This window comes from Sorex fumeus, unplaced genomic scaffold, assembly GCF_029834395.1.
Source record: "Sorex fumeus unplaced genomic scaffold, SorFum_2.1 ptg000044l, whole genome shotgun sequence".
NCBI lineage: Eukaryota > Metazoa > Chordata > Mammalia > Eulipotyphla > Soricidae > Sorex > Sorex fumeus.
In genome coordinates this window covers 67,972,314-67,989,488 of record NW_026606101.1, presented here as the reverse complement: position 1 = coordinate 67,989,488, position 17,175 = coordinate 67,972,314, and the positions used below count along the sequence as shown (strand labels likewise).

The window sequence follows — 17,175 nt, the reverse complement described above, 5'->3', positions numbered from 1 at the left end:
ACGCCACGGGGAGTTTGCCAGACTCTGCCCTGTGGGCAGGCTACATTCGATAGCCTGCAAGTTCGTCCAAAGTAAGAAAGAGACAATAAGATGTCATAAAAAAAAGTTCTGATAAGATGTCGCAGGGCCGCGAATGCGGCCGCACGGTTCCGGGATCTGGATTTTTATAAATCTATTATTTCATAAATCTATCGATAGCACAGCGGGTAGGGCGTTTGCCTTACAAGCGGCCAACATGGCCGACCCGAGTTCGATTCCTCCGCCCCTCTCGGAGAGCCCGGCAAGCTACCGAGAGTATTCGATATGCCAGACACAGTAACAACAAAGTCTCCAATGGAGATGTTACTGGGCCCGCTCGAGCAAATCGACGATCAACGGGAGGGCCTTTACCTTTACCTTTTATTATTTCATAAATAATTTCATAAATCTATTATTTCATAATCTATTATTTATTTATTTATCTATTATTTATCATTTCATAAATCTATTATTCCACAAACGACCTGAACTTCAAGATAAAGCTTCATGATGTTTAGGAGAGAGATGAAAGAAACAAAAAGCTAAGTAGGATGTTTGAGTTTTGGTTTAACACATTGACGCTGGCACGCCGCACTGGTGCCTCATGCTTGGAAGTGGCTTAATTAACAAATTCTGCAGCACCGCATCAACATATAAAGCCTATTCCAAGCTGAAATCCAACATGTGAACATCTTTACTCTGCCGAGTACTGTGTGAGGTGAGGGAAGTGGATAAGTAAGACAGTGTCCCTTCCTTTCAAGGGTTCAGAGTACACAAAGATAACAGGTAAGCAAATAGGTTAGAGCAACCCACGGCACATAAGGTAACATTAAAGATGGTCACAAGGGAGAAAAAATGAACACAAGGGCTAGGTCAGCACATGCTTTGTAACACAAGAGGCTCAGTTCTACACGTGGTCCTCTAAGTGCCACCAGGAGCAAGCCTCCAGCAGAGCCAGGAGGAGCCCCAGAGCACTGCCATGTAGGACCCCAACAAGGAATGCAGGAGGCTGAAGAGATAGCTCAAAGGGCTAGACAAAGGCATGCAAGAGGCCCCTGGGGATTCAATCCCCAACACTAAATGGATCCCCAAGAACAGCCAGGGGTGCAGAGGATACCCTGAGCCTGGCAGTGCGTACTCCTAAAACACCACCAAAAAAAACAGATACAAGAGGGGCCAGAGCGATAGTACAGCAGGTAGGACTCCTGCCTTGCATATGGCTGACCTGGGTTCAGTCCTTCACATCCCATATGGTTCCCCATGCACCGTCAGGATTCCTGAGTGCAAAGACAGAAGTAACCCCTGAGCATCGCCAGTGTGCCCCCCGCAAAAAAAAAAAAAATAGAAGAAAAAGAAAGTCAACATACCATTACCTAACATATTGAAATACTGAAGGGGTTGAGTGGTTGGTTCTACAGAAACAGTAAGCACAGCTCATCTGAAAGTGCTAGTTTGCACTAACTTCCCCAAGTGAAAAGTGAAGGGACAAAACAAGGGCATCAGGTAGACAAGACACAACACCATGGTGGTTTGGGAAATGCAATTTACTATTGCAATGATATATTGATAACATTTGGGACTTGACACAAAGGTCAAACTGTCAATATTTAAATATTTAAACAAAAGTAAAAAAAAAAATCCAAGTCAACTGTGCAGAACTTACATTTCAAAGAGGGGAGAATGATGAAAATGGCTAAACACACTAGGTAAGCAATACAAAAACACACTGAGGGGCTCTACATCCTAGGAAGGAAAACATTTGCAAGCACAGTTTCCATCCAGCATACCACTGCAGGCACAAGGAAGCGGGAGGGAAACTCAGACCCAGTCTCCTAACTATGTGCCTGTCCTGAGTGGACAGGTCAGGAAAATGTTTCTGAACATGAAACAACTGAAAATTAATTTGAATTCAAATGTGTAATGAACCGAGATGTTTTCGGCAATGCTCATGCATGTTGCAGCTCTCTACTGAAAAGTCCAAGAAGTCCTGCCCTGAGATCCAACACGCCTCAACGCAGCCGGATGGACTGCTGAGTGACCGGGACTTCTTGGGGACCGAGAAGCCTGCAAGGGTGCCTAAGGCAGCAGCAAGGATTTCCACCATCCCAGTGATAGGTGCTGCCGTTCCGGGTGGGAAAGGACCAAAAGTGGGAGAGGGTCCTCAAGCAGGGGCCCATCTCCCCAGAAGACAAAAGCTGTCATATGTCGGCCAAAAATCCACTTTTAAATGATCGGAGTCTGGTATCTGATTCCATTTTAAAAGTATACATAAAAAATGTGTTTTGCCACTTCAGTAAAAAAACAGGTTTCTAAGACTTTCAAATGCATTCTTTTAAAAACGATTGTGCTCTCTGTGGGGAACTCTGCAGGAAAAAAAGGTGCACAACAAAAACCAGCCACTTCACCGGACTGAACACAGCTCCTCCGTCTAAGATAAAAGCAACATCACTGTCAAACATGTCCACTAGCAAACACACCGCTGCGTGAGTACTTCTCTGCTAGTAAAGAAGGACGAAGTGTGTACCCCACTTCAACAACTCAGGCTGACACCACAGTGAGCAACGCTGCCCAAGCCCCGCAGTGCCAGGGATAGCCAGGTCACCACTATCATGCTCACACACCTTTTCCCAGTTGGGGTGCTAGCTGGGAGCCACGCCCCTGTAGCGCTCACACCCCTTTAGCTGTGATGGGACTAGAAATTTGGGGTGCCAGGGGCTGCAGACAGTGGAGCTCCAGGGACAAGGCATATGGGGCCACACCATGGATTTGAGCAAAGCAGGTGTCTAACCACTGAACTATTGGTCCCAACCCCAAACAGCTCAATGCGCCAGAGGGAGCCCCAGAACCTCTTTCCCATTGCCAAACCAAAATTTGATTTTCTGATGCCTCCAAAATTTTCTGTTCAAAATACAAACACTTCCTTCCATCACGTTGGCAATTTTATGAAGTGACAACTGAATATATGATTTGCATCAGTCGTAAGTGCCAATTATTCACTTTAAAGCCCAGAGACATCTAATGTGTTTGTATTTCTCCTCCAGAAACAAGGGCTCGCACAACCCAGAGTATTAGAAATCTATTTTACTACAACTGAAAAAACCCATTGTACTTTAAAATCAGCATTTTACAAAACTGTGCCTTAATTTTAAATCACAGGCCACCACAAAAATCTTAAATACTGTTTCACTGTTGTCTGAAGACTTTCGATGTCATATAGAATTTCTGTGTCAAAGAGTTAATTTCACTATTGAACAAATTTAACTATTAACAATTCCTTCCTAATTTTGAGGGGAAATATCCGTATCCTCATGGAACCACAAATATATATACATATTTGATACACATGTCATTAACAGGTTAACCTTTTCCTTGCAGGCAACAATCATGACCCTCCTCAATTTCCAAAGTTCCCACTATCTCCCAAAGAAAGGTTAGAAGAAAGTACTTAAGTGCTATTTCAAATTCAAAATTTAGGGGCCAGAGAGAGAGTATAGGGCAGGGGTAAGGCCATTTGCCCTGCACACAGCAATCCCTAGTTTGAGTCCCAGAAACACTTATGGTCCCCTGAGCCCCTCCAAGAGTGCTCTCAAGCAGAGCCAGCAGGAAGCCCTGAGCACAGCAGGTGTGGGTCTAACCCAACCCCCACTCCCATCCCCAAAAACCTCAAGATTCTGATGTTCAAGATTCTGGGGAACCAGGCAGTACTAGGGACTGGACTGTAGTATGTGTGTGGCACATTCATCCTCTGCGTTATCTCCCAGTGTTTTTTTGCTGCTGTTGTTAATACTTGTATTCTGGCTGACTACATGCCCTGTTAGGACTCAATGAGATTCTCAGCAACTCTTTCAGACAGTTCTGATAGTATTTTCACTACTGTTTTTATCCTTAATCTTTCATCATCATAGGATTCATTTGGGTGTGTCCAGAGAGTCACAGAATCCTCAATCACCAGATTAACCAACAATTTGGTGCTGGAGGATAACACAGCGGGTAGGGCATTTGCCTTGCACGAGGCCGACCTGGGTTTGATTCCCAGCATCCCATATGGTCCCCCGAGCACCACCAGGAGTAATTCCTAAGCATAAAGCCAGGAGAAACCCCTGAGCACTACCAGGTGTGACCAAAAAAAAAAAAAAACCAAACAGATTAACCAACAATTACTATCCTGCAGCCTCTAGCAACTTGTGATTTTATAAAGTTATGTGACATACTAGTCATCAATGGGAATTTCTTAAATACAATACAATGTGCTTTACTCACAAATACAATAATGAAAATACCTAAATACACATATTACAAGTATTTACATTGTATGTGCACATACGGGACTTTGGTACATACCTGGTAGCACTCAGGGGCCACTCAGTCACTCCTGGCATGTGAGCAACACATGCAAAGCAACTGTCCAGATCTCTGTCATCTTTCCAGCCACTAAATATGCAATATTAACTTAATCTATTTGGATAAGAGGCAACCCTGACCTTAATCTGTTTGAATTAGAGGCAACCCTGACCTCTCAGTAAACAAGACTGACTAGACTTTCTATATAGAACATATTAAAAAATAAATAGAAAACAAACTAGTGATCAAATATTTGAAAACAAAATCCTAAAATAAAGAGCTGTGCACAGATTTTTTCAAATTGTTTGAAAATCTGCCCTAGACACTCCGTACTAACTTTAAGATATATATATATATATATATATATATATATATATATTTTAAAAGGTGAATAGGCCACACCTGGCTGTATCTGGGAGTTACTCCTGACTCTGTGTTCAGGAGACCATTTGTGGTAGTGGGACTCAAACCCCACTATACTTTTTTTTTTAACTCTTTTATTTGGCACAGTACTTAATAGCATGATGGTAAGCTGGTCAGTCTCTCCAGGTCCGTTTTCTGCAATAAAAGAAGTAAAAAGATAGGGCTGGAGCAATAGTACAGCAGGTTGGCACTTGCCTTGCATGCAGCTGACCAAGGTTCTGTCCCTGAGTGCACAGCCAGGACTAACCCCTGAGCAACACTGGGTATAGCCCCCAAACAAACTGTCACTGTCACTGTCCTCCCGTTGTTCATCGATTTGCTCGAGCGGGCCCAGTAACATCTCCATTGGAGACTTTGTTGTTACTGTGTTTGGCATATCGAATACATCACGGGGTAGCTTGCTAGGCTCTGCCGTGCGGGCAAGATAGTCTCGGTAGCTTGCCAGGCTCTCCGAGAGGGGCAGAGGAATTGAACTCAAGTCGGCTATGTTGGCTGCGTGCAAGGCAAACGCCCTACCGTTGTGCTATCGCTCCAGCCCCCCCCCAAACAAACAACAACAACAAAAAAATCACACCTCCCCCAAAATTTTACACTTGCACAGAGGGGTATTCCTACGCATATATATACGTGTGTATATATATATACACATATATATGCATATGTATACATACACATACATATATGTACATATATATATGAAAAATCAGGGGAGAGTTAAGCAAAAGGGAAATAAAGAAAAGCCTTTTAACTTCTCTGCAGTGAGTTTACAATGCAATAGTCCTTGCTATAGCCCTTGGACAATATCAACAGTTGCCATAAACATGCTTTGGCAATCGCAGGATTGGAAAGAGTTTAGCATTCATGTTTGCAATGAGATATTGCAATGCTTCTGCTCTGAAATCAGGAAAAGCAATCTGAGCCGACCAGTTTCCCCAAAGTGGGCTATTTTGCCCTCCAAGTCCAGAGGGTGACAGTGTCCTCAGGTCCAACAGAAAGGAACTTTTCTATTGCAGGTATATTTCCGGAGTGGGGAGTGGGGTGCTGAGTGATTTCTGAGAAGGGGGCATGTGGTAAACTAAATACACAACCTCTGTTTTGGAGAAACTTTGAAGTTTTTTCTTCTGATCAAATTCTAACCATTTACTTTCCATTGAAGTAGAAAATGTCTAAAGGCTGAAGGCAGGAAGAGAGAGCAAATGAACTAAAGATCTGTGGCACAAAGGAGTCTAATTGGGGAACCCCGGGAGACAGAAATAATTTCTGGGGCATACATGAGGTGTCGAGGATTGTGAGGAGTTTGACAATAATTAAAATAGTCTGTGGTTTGGCTAGGATTTATTCAAATGTCTCCCAAGATGACAGGGTAGTACAGGAAATATACTAGGATGATTCCAAAGCCTCTTTAATCAAGTCTGACAGCAGTGAAGTTACAGTTTACATCTTAAATTGTCATTCCAGATTGCAACCATGTAATGCCTTAGAAATGCAGGGTACCAATTTTCACAGTACACCTCAGCAGAGGTATTATCCAGACAGGCCAGCTGTCTCCTGATTTTAAGCAAGGCAGGGGGGATTTGCTTTAGGTTCTTAAGGGGCAAGAAAGCCTCTGCCTTGGAGCTATCCATGGTGCTTGGCTCTCACTCACCCACCACGTCACTAGTTTTCCTAGAATGGCTGCGATCCATCTGATCCATCACCCCCACCATGGCCTGTAACAATCACTCTAACTTTATATATCACTTCCGTGCTGTCTGTTCCATGCTGACTGTGCCAAGTTCCCCAAATGGCTTACTCTGTTCCTACCTTTGCTCTCCAGCTTACCTCGCGCTAAATCCCAAGTCAGCTATACTATCAACTATGTTTGGTTTAGTTTTTGGTTTTGGGCCACATCCGGTTCAGGTGGCCATGCATCACCGGTGTCAAACTCCAGTCTCCAGCAGGCACAACTGCATCTCTCCAGCCCTTAAGCTACTTCCCTGGCCCCACAAAGGCCTTTCTGTAGATGAGAACACATGGTGGAAAGATCACGTATGCTCTGGGCAAAGATCATGACAGATCACAGTCAAAAGGCCCCTCCACAGTATCTGAGTTTTTATTAACTAGTTGTTACAAATTTTACCAATTTTACCATTGGGTAAAATTCCCAACTGTTTCTTCATGACTTTAGATTTTTGCTGTATATTTTTGTGGCTGACATTAGGATGAAATGTTAGCTCAAGACTGCCATGTGAGTTTCGGGGGAATCCATGAAGCCCTTGAAATTATGGGCTACTTCAGGCAGATGCTCATGCTTGAGGGAAAGGGGCCTTGAGACTTTCATGCTTACAGGGTTCCACAGTGCTCCTCGGAGGACAGGGCTGTGTTTCAGAGGTTGAGCAAATACCTCACAGCTGAAGACCCAGGGTTTGGGCCCCAGTGCCACAGATCAGCCACCACACTGGCCCTTCATTGCTGTCCTATGATGTTACTTGGTCTTGATTTCTGATGCAGAGTTCCCAGACCCCTGGAAGCCATGAGTGATTAGAGCATGAGATCATTCATGAAGAATTCCCCTGAGCACACCTGAGTTTCTGCTAATGGATATGGCTGCAGCCCCGAGATGGTCTCAGGAGGGAGCCCCAAAAGACGAAGAATTGGATGGTTTCAACTTTCAGTCCCAACCAACTGAAAAGAAAGCAGGTGAAAAGTGAAGCAAACACTCCTGAATAAAGTCTGAGGAGTTTCTGGGTTAATGAATGCAGCTGCGTGCCAGGACGGTGGCACTCAGTTCCACAGGGACATAAGTTTCTTCACTTGTGGCCCTTCTCCATCTTGCCTTGTGTAACTTCATCTGGGTCCTTTACAATAACCTCTGGAATAAACGGGTGAGCTTGAAACACTGCCCTGGGCTTGGTGAACAAGTGGGACAAACAGTCCAACCAGACTCGTGGGAATCTCTAGTTTGCCAACCTCAGGCTGATAACCCGGTCTTGTAAGTGGCATCTTCCATAAGGGCAGTCATAGAACTCAGGGAATCTTCAAAACCCAGTCTTGTAAAACCCAGGAATTAGGTGTCTCAGAGAATTGGAAAAGTACTTGGTAGTATGGAAAACCTTCCAGAATACCCAACTGCTTATGAGACACCTCTAAATGGATGTCCAGAAAACACCTCAAGCCCAGCATATCCAAAATGAAACTGCTTTCCTTTTTACCCATCTTCTCCTCTCCAGCATCCATCTCAGTAAATGCCATCAACCTCACTGTAAAGGTAAAATCCTGTACATCATGTCTAATCATGACTCTTTCCTTTTCCCTATTCCCCTTATGCAATTTTTCAAACCACCACAAAAGCCTGCTAAGTTCTTGAAAACACACCAGGAGCAAATGAATCCTGTACTCCTTAATTTTCCAGATAATTGAAATAAAGATTTCTTCCCACTGGATCATATCTTTTCAATTTTAATAGTCAGCAGAATACTGTCTTGCCATCCGCTGACCCCATGTCTGTCTTGTGAATATACAGGCATGCACTAAACATTTTCTGGCTTTATAAAAATAAGTCAACACAGTTTTCTTTTATCAAAGTGACAAGTGGGGACAATTTCTGCAAAGCATCTCTTATCTGGAATACTTTTCATTCCTATCTAAACGGCTACAGGGATCATTATACCCACTGCACTATGATGGTCATCGGCCTCCAGTTTCCAAAAAGGTCATAGGAATTTTGCTTTGTCCAAAAAAGAAAAAGAAAAAAAGACTTGGGGGCAGAGAACAAGTACAGTGGGAAAGGTACTTGCCTTGCACATCATGGCCAACTCAGGCTCGATTCTCAGCAACCCATTTGGTCCTCTGAGCACTGCTAGGAGTGATTCCTGAGTGTAGAGCCAAGAGTAACCACAGCATTGCCAGGTGTGCCCCCTCTGCCTTAAAAAAGTTCTACCTTACCAGAAGCCAACCTGAAGATGACACTGCAAAACAAATGCCAAATCAGAAATTGAAAGTATACGAGCAACACTAAAATTTCTGGCACTATTTTATAAATTCATACCGACAATGGGAGGAGATCAGAAAAGATTCACGGACAAGTGAGATCCTTTTGGGGGGTCACACTCTGCAATGCTCAGGAGTAACTCCTGGCTCTGTGCTCTGTTATCACTCTTGGCAGTGCTCTGGAACCATATGGAATGCCAGGAACAAAACCCAGGTCAGCATTGTGCAAGGCAAATGTCTTACTGTGCTATTGTTCCAGTCTCCAACAAGTGAAATCTGAACCCTCTCTCAGGGATGCTCTCAGGGGGCTGGAGCAATAGCACAGTGGGTAGGGCATTTGCCTTGCACAGAGATGACCCAGGTTTGATTCTTCTGTCCCTCTCAGAGAGCCTGGCAAGCTACCAAGAGTATCCTGTCTGCACAGCAGAGCCTGACAAACTACTCATGGCGTATTCGATATGCCAAACACAGTAACAACAAGTCTCACTTCATGTTCCTGGAGCAAGCACACACCATTGGCCTATACTAGCACGTGGCAGGAACGAATGGAGACTTACTAGTTGCCTACTTGAACAAAGGGACGACAGTGCTACAGTGCTCTCAGGGATTTCAGGGGTTTTTCTGCTCTTTCTTCTCTTTCTTTCTTTCTTTCTTTCTTTCTTTCTTTCTTTCTCTTTCCTCTCTTTCTTCCTTCCTTCTTTTCTTTCTTTCATTTTGTTTTTTGTTTGGGGGCCACACCCAGTAGTACTCAGGGCTCATTCCTGGCAGTGCTGGGGGGTCATAAGAAGTGCTGGGGATTGAACCCAAGGTCAGCTACATGAAAGACAAACACCATGCCCACTGTATTCTCTTTGAAGATTTCTAGTCTTTTTCTCCTTGAAGGTTTCTAGTCTTAATAAAGTTCAAAAGGCTTCTTGAATTCTCATGTCTAATTCAGGGAGCAATCCTTCTCGGAAAGACAGGAAGTCTAGTAGCATGCAATGAGCATCTTCATTAGTTACATGTTGCAACTGAATAGAAAGTTGAAACTAACTGATTTCTTTTAGAACCAGTTCCTTAGGCACCTAATGTTTATTGGCATTTTTGAGAATAATGGCAAACTTAAAAATGTGCTGATCAGGGGACACATATGTGGTTCAGTGATAAAGCACTTGCCTCTTATGTATGAGACACTCACTCTGCAGAACAGAACACCACACACACACACACACACACACACACACACACACAGTGCTGAACAGACTTTGCTTTGCATTTATTACTAAAAACTAAAAGGCCACATTCATCCTTATAGAATACTTGGGTTAAACTTCACTTAAATTTTTTCTATCAGTTGTCCATGAAAGATAGCAAATCAATATGCAGCTTATGCTCAACAAAAACTTACAATTACTATAAACAGAATAAAATCAAGGAATACTCCGACTTGAGATATTCAATATAGCTTCTCCAAAAGGCATGATGGGCACTGAAAAAAGACTGTAAAGAAGGCAAGAAAAAATAATAAGACAGTAACTGTCCATACCAGCCAATATGATTCAAAGACATTTTATTACCTTTCTCAAATCATTACCAAGAGACAAAGTGCAATCTTTCTCTCAAAAAATTCCTCATAGGGCATAAACTTTCATATTAAGTATCATTATCAATTTTAAAAAAATACACTTTGGGTATTATGCCTAAGAATTCTTCACACAGTTCCAATGTTCTGTGGATTTCCTCCTGTCTTTTCTAAAAGCTTTATTTTAATGCTTAAAACTTTAACCTATGATTTATTTCAAATTACTTTTTGTATAAGATGTGAAGTTAGAGCAAGTAAACAAAGATGATCTGGGGAAGGGGACACTCAGGGCTTACTCCGGGCTCTGGCTCAGGGGTCACTCCTAAGCAGTGCTTCCGTGCCAGGGATCAAAACGGGGTCCATGCCTGAACCTCTGCCTGCACTCTCTACCTGGCCCAAGGTTCTTGTTTGGTTTGGTTTCTGGAGGCCGCACACAGCAGTGCTCAGGGCTTACTCATGGCTCAGTGCTCAGGGACACTCCTAGTAGGCGCAGGGGACGAAATGGGGTGCCAGGAATCAAACCCAGGACAGTTGCATGCCAGGCAAGTGCCCTCTCAGCTACACTATACCTCTTCTTGTATTAATAATCTATTGTGAAGGGAGTAAGGGCTAGGAGAAAACATGTACAAAACATGTGATTGACAAAGGCTCATGTATTAATAATCTATTGTGAAGGGAGTAAGGGCTAGGAGAAAACATGTACAAAACATGTGATTGACAAAGGCTCACACCTATATAAATATAACCTTTCAAAACTCACCATGCTTTTGTTTTTGGTTCTGAGCCACACCTGGCAGTGCTCAGGGACTATTCCGAGCCTGTTTTGGTGGGGTGGAGGGACACAGGGGTGTGGTGTCACTTGCAGCAGTGTGCAGGAAGCACCCGGCGTGGAGTAGGGGCTTCAAGCCTGGTCTCTGCACTCACAGCAGCAAGCAGCCCACGGAGCTCTCTCCGCGCTCCACAGACTTTTCATTAAGTGCACCAGAACACTGTTAACCACTCCTGAATATAAATGTAAGCGTGCTTTCTGAAAGAATAAAGCCGTCTGGTAAAACACAAAACAAACATCCACCACCACCACACACACACACACACACACACACACACACACACACGCCCTCAGCAGTCAAATGAGAAAGTAAGCAAAGACACATAAAGAACTGTTTCATCGAAAAGGTTATATGGACAGCAAATAATTTGGCATTATTGATCATTAGAGAAATGCATGATATCACAATGATAAGCTACCATTTCACATCTCTTGTAACTTTTAAAAAGTACAATACCAAATGTTGGAAACTGGATCTCATATACGTTACTGGGAGAATATGAAACGGTTACCACTCAGTTTCTTTTAGAAGTAAACACACTAGGTCAAGGGGAAGACTCAAAGGGCTGGAGCACATTCTTTGCATGCAGGAGGTTAAAGTTCAACCCTGCGCCACCAGGGGCAACCCCCAAGCAGAGACAGAAACTGCTCAAAAACAGTCAAAATCTAAACACCCTGCACAACCTCCCGGTTGCACGAGGAGGTGCACAGAAAAATCTGTAAATAGGTTATAATAGGCAAGAACTGGAAATAACCAAAACGTCTAATAGGCAAATGGTCAAACAAAATATGATACCACAAAATATGACTTCACAATAAAAAAAGAACACATGATGTCTATACACAAGGGAGTTCAATGGGAATCTCTCTGTAATATCTTTACAACTTTCCTATGAATCTACAATTATATAATTATTTCAAAATAAAGTTTTTAAAAATGCCATCAATTTAAAACCATCTAGAAGTGTGGGATCCATGGTAAAATTTATAAATGTTTATGAATGTATAAATCTGTTTGCAAATTTCAGAGTGATGTTGAAATAGAGGAATTAGAGGGTCATGGTGCAGTAAGGAAAAGCGTTTTCCAATTCCCCCAAATAGTTCAATTAACATTTCATGAGAATGTAGTATAAGCAAGATGTCTGAGTACCAACAGGAGTTAAAGAAAAAAGTAAAACACTTAGTAATTCATTTACTACAAGTATAGGATAATAATTAAGGGTCTCACAGCCTCTGTAGCTGTTCCTAGGGCCGAAGAGATAGTACAGTGGGTAGGGCGCCTGCCGTGCATGTGGCTGACCTGGCTCTGATCCCTGGCAGGTACCATCCCCAGCACCCCATATGTTCCCCTGAGCACCACCTGGAATAACCCCTGAACCTCGCGGGGTATGCCCCCGATAAAAACACAACAAAGCTGCTCCCTCCTCTGAATGCTCTCCTTTTTTTCATGGTATTTCTCAGTTCACTCTGGTATCATTTGTCTCTTTAACTACTACTGTCCATATAAAACAAGGCTCCCCACTACATGCTCAACATTAACACTAATCACCGTACACACACACACACACACACACACACAAACAAAACAGAACAAAAACACAAACTGCATGACAATTTAATATCTATTTCCCCTACTAAACAACTCTAAAAGACAGACAGGTCAATGTAGCTATTTGCAGACCCAGTGCTATGCTTAGCAAGTAACAGAAACTCAAAAACCACAACATGGATAAATCCATACAAAACTGTGATTCCTATGTACAAATGAATGAACAGTAAGAGTTGCTGGGTTTTAGGAAAGATCATTTCAACTTGAACTTTTGGTTCGGTTTTGGTTTGGTTAGGTTGAAGCCCCTTACTTCAACTTGAGAAGTTGATATGGAACAGAAGGTTCATGCAGAAGATAAATAAAGCTTATACCCAAGGGTCAAAGAGATGGTATATGGATAAGGCTCTTGGCCTTGAATGTTGGGGAACTGGGTTTCTCCCCAACACCCCTCAGAGTGTTCAAGTCCACCAAGAGTGATCCCTGAGCACTGCTAGGTGTGGCCCAAGAATAACAACAACAAACACAAAGCTGGATATAAACATCAGTCTTTTTTGGCAATAGGAACACACTAAGGAACTGGAAGTGTGTGCTCACAGCACAGAGAATGGACATGAACTGAGACGGTGAGAAAACAGTCGTGAAAACTGTGAGGATGCTTTGGCAATGCAGGTACCAAATGATACAGTTCTGATTAAGAGGGTGGCCCCTGGAAAGAGAAACACGTGAGAAACATCAATGAAGAGTCCCAGAATGAAAGGGCTGATTAGCTTGACAGGCAGGAAAGAGGTCAAAGAAAAAGACGTTTCCAGAGGTTGGACAATATGTGATCAGTGAAAATAATGCCATTCACAACAACGAATGCGCAAGTTGTCTCAGGGAACTTTGTACTCTAGGAAGAAATCCACAGGCTTGAAGATCCAAGCGCCCTCATTTGAGGAGAGTTCAGCCCGGCAACGCAGTTGGTCATAGTTAAGGTTATGAGGGTGAATGAGTCTCTCAGACTGAGAAGGTACAAAGGCCTTAATTGGAAATTCTTTTAAACCACTTGGGTGGATGAGTAAGGTTTATTAAGCTGTCAGACCTTTCAGGTGGTGAGCGCCCGGAGCGCACGGCGGCTCGCCCCGGGGTACACATTACAGGTTCCATGTATAACTGGTATACAAGAAGTAGACCATTAGAAAAAATTTAAGACAATTTCTAATTAATATTTCCTGTTGCACCTGCACTTCCCAAACATGCCCTAGGTAAGTCTTTAAACAGCACAGTCTGAGGCCAGAGAGGCAGGATAGTGCCTAAGGTGCTTCCTTGCCTTGCATGCAGTCTACCAGGGTGAGGTCCTCGGCACTATAAATGCTCCTCTAAGGCCCACAGGGAGAAAGCCCTGAGCAGGCTGGAGTGACCCCCAAACAAAACAAGCTGTCTTGGCCAAGAGGGAACTCAGAGCAGGAACACTAGCTCTCAGGCAGATGGCCAGGTTGGAGCCCCGGCACTATCGAGGCCCCTGAGACCACAAGATACAACCAACTTCAAGCACTCTGCTGGGAACAGCCCCACCAGGTATGACCCAGAAACCAAAAAATAAATAAATTAAAGGTACAGTGTTCCCTTAAAATTAGTAAAATTTTAAAAAATTGTATAAGCCATTAATTTGGGCAGTTTAACTTATTTAACCACCAGGGTTCTAGTACTGAGGAACAGAGATAACTTGGGGACACTAACTCAATGGCATCCCCTACTGAAAACATATTTTAAAGCAAGGCTCCAATGAGACTAAAGCAACTCTTCAGAAAAAGCAATTACTGAAATAGCAAACTAAGCAGGAAATTACTGAGTGCCATCACACGCACTACTTAAGCTTTCTGACATTGTTAAAAAAAAAAAGCTTTGCGTGAAATAAAGGTTTCAGGAGAAAACTTAACGAGACTTTGAGAATCATCAATATGCATACTTTAAAAAAAAAAAAAGCCTGTTCTCCCACAGGGCATTCCTGGGTATTACAGTTAAAAGATGAAGAAACAGGCTAACCTGATCAATACTTAGGTGAGTATTGGATCCCCCGTTTGCAATTTTAAAAAAAGAAAAAGGACTGCCGAAATAGATCAAAAATAAATTTGCTGACCACACCCCCACACACAATAAAATCATCCAAGTTGCAGAATATCATAGCGCACTAACCCTGAATCATAAGTAAATGCTCCCAGGTGCCCTCGGATAGGTGTGTTTGTGGAGGCAGCCAGGGAAGAGAAAAGAAATGGGTGAGGTCATGCTCGAGAAACTTGACAAGGCGTTTATGACTCTGTAACTCTCTCCATAGTGGACCACTTTCCACAGTGTCTCGAGAACAGGTTCAAGGCAGATTTTGCTTGAGCCTTTCCAACAATCGCTAACAGACCGCAGGCAAACAGCCGAGCAAGACAGCTCCAATCTGTTGCAAAATGTTTCAAAGAGCTCTCCCAGCAACTTTCACCCGGGTCTAGCGGCGCCAGAGCAAAGGGAAGAAAGTCGCCTTGCTGAGATAAAGAAATTAGCACAATCCCCATCACACTCCCAGGTTTGTCTTCTAGGTGTTATCAAAATGGTTCTTTCTTTTGCTTTAAAAAAAATAGCAAAGTGTCTTTCTGTTAGCGAAAGAAGGAGGAGGGGTGGTCGGAGTTAACGGAAAAAGGAAAATGGAAATCCAGCCACGGTTTCCCGGAGCCTGGGGCTCCGACCTCCGGGTCACCGCAGAGAAAAGGGCCCGAAATAAGTGGACCCGCCGAGAGCCGTTGCAACTGCTGTGCAACTCCCGTTGCCAAGACGCAGCCGGTCCAGCCCGCGCCCCGGGTGGGTGGTGGGTGGGGATGGGTGTCGAGGAGCCGAGACGCGATCTGCAAAGCCCCCCGCCCCGGCCGGGCCCCTCGGGGGCGGTGCTCGGGGGCCACGGAGCCTGCGCCCACTCGGGCCAGAGCCGCGCGCGCGGGGGGCGCGGAGCCGAGTGGACGCTTCGCGCCCCGGCCGGTGGCCACCCCGCTGCCCCTCGGGGCGGAGGGGGACGCTGAGAGCTCCCCGCTCGGGAGAAGCGGGATCGCGCGGCTCGGGCGCGTGGGGAAGCTGCTCCGGGCCAAAGTCCAGCGCGTCGGCCGCACGCCCACCGTGCCCGCCTCGCCGGACGCGGCGCCCTGCACCCCGCATCCGCGGGAGCGCCAGCGGCGCGGGGTCCCAGACTACGCCGCCCGCCTCACCCCCCCGCCCCGCAGCCGCCCGCTCCCGCCGGGCCGCGAGCCGAGCCGGGGCGCCCTCGGAGGGCCGGGGCGGCCGGGTCGCGCGCTCACCGAGAGGACGCTCATGCGGATTGGGGTCTCCAGCAGGCACGCCATCTTGCGCCGTCCCACCCCGCTGCAGCGGGCGCCCGCGCGGGGGCCGGCACTTTCGCCAGCGCGCCCCGGGGGGGACCCGCGACGGGCGCGTCCGCGGGCCCACACGCCCGCCCAGGCGAGGCCGCGCCGCCCCCGAGACGCCGCCGAAGCGCGGCCGGGGCCTGTGACACGGGCCGCGCACCGAGAGCCCCGCCGGGGCCCCGCTCGCGAATCGTCCGCGCGGAAACGCCAGCTACTCCGGGCCTAGCGGCGAGGCGGGGAGGGCGGCGGGGTGCGGGGAGAGGGGGCGGAGCGGGGGCGGGGCGCGGGCCGGTCCCCGCATGCGCAGACGCGGCCCGGCGGCCCCACCTGCGGCGCGCGGGGGGCGGAGCCTCGCTGGGCCGCTTCGGGCTTCGCCTGCTGAGTCCCCGAGTCGTTGCTGCTGGAGCGTGTGCGTTTTCGTCTTGGGAGAGAAAAAAAAAAAAAAAATTCCCAGGCCGTGCATCTACACACCAAGTTGAAAGTTCACGTTCTTTAACTCCTTATTTGCGCCGAATGGAAAGCACTTAGCGTCGCTGTGATTTCTTTTTTTTTTCTCCCTAGGTGATCTCGGAAGCACGTCTTCTGCCATCAATAAAAAGGGTTTCGCCATTCAACAACAATTTATCTGCCCAACCCATTGATTCTAGTGTAGTATTAGTGTAGTATTAAAAAAGAGAGAGAAAGATGCTCACGCCTAGGCTTCACCCTTGTTACTTCGCTTTCGCTTTTTTCTTCCTTTTTTCTTTCTTTCCTTCTGACAAGGAGGTTATGGTTCCATTTTTCTCCTCTGGAATAAGGCTTATGGGAATTGGGGCGGAGGGGAATAAGACTCTTAGAATATGCCTGACATGTGGGAAGTGTTTTCGTATGGGCCAGCATTTCTCCAGTCTCTTCATCAAGCAGGAAAGTATGGGGACAAATATCTGAATAATTCACACCCGAATGTGCTCAAAATGTGCTAATCACAGAAGCCAAATAGACTTAGCTCTTTTTTTTTCTTTCTGGTTTAATTTAGTTCTCCTATTCTATTTTATGGTATGTGTGTGTGAGGGGTTGTACACAATGAAACTGACCTGGCCGGTCAGGTTTCACCTTCATGCTACTGGTG

At 45.4% G+C, this 17,175-nt stretch overlaps 1 protein-coding gene across 3 annotated transcripts in view; it reads right to left on the bottom strand.

Annotated features, from left to right (window-relative positions):
- Positions 1–16,282, bottom strand: part of ARMC8 (armadillo repeat containing 8) — a 99,036-nt gene extending 82,754 nt beyond the window's left edge. For 2 of the 3 annotated variants that reach the window (XM_056121312.1, XM_056121313.1), the window contains exon 1: positions 16,002–16,282. In XM_056121312.1, coding sequence (XP_055977287.1) covers positions 16,002–16,046 — 45 coding nt within the window. In that variant the 5' untranslated portion in view covers positions 16,047–16,282. The remainder of the gene's footprint in view (positions 1–16,001) is intronic. The other variant, XM_056121314.1, reaches the window with a different exon arrangement.
- Positions 16,283–17,175: the final 893 nt, after the last annotated feature.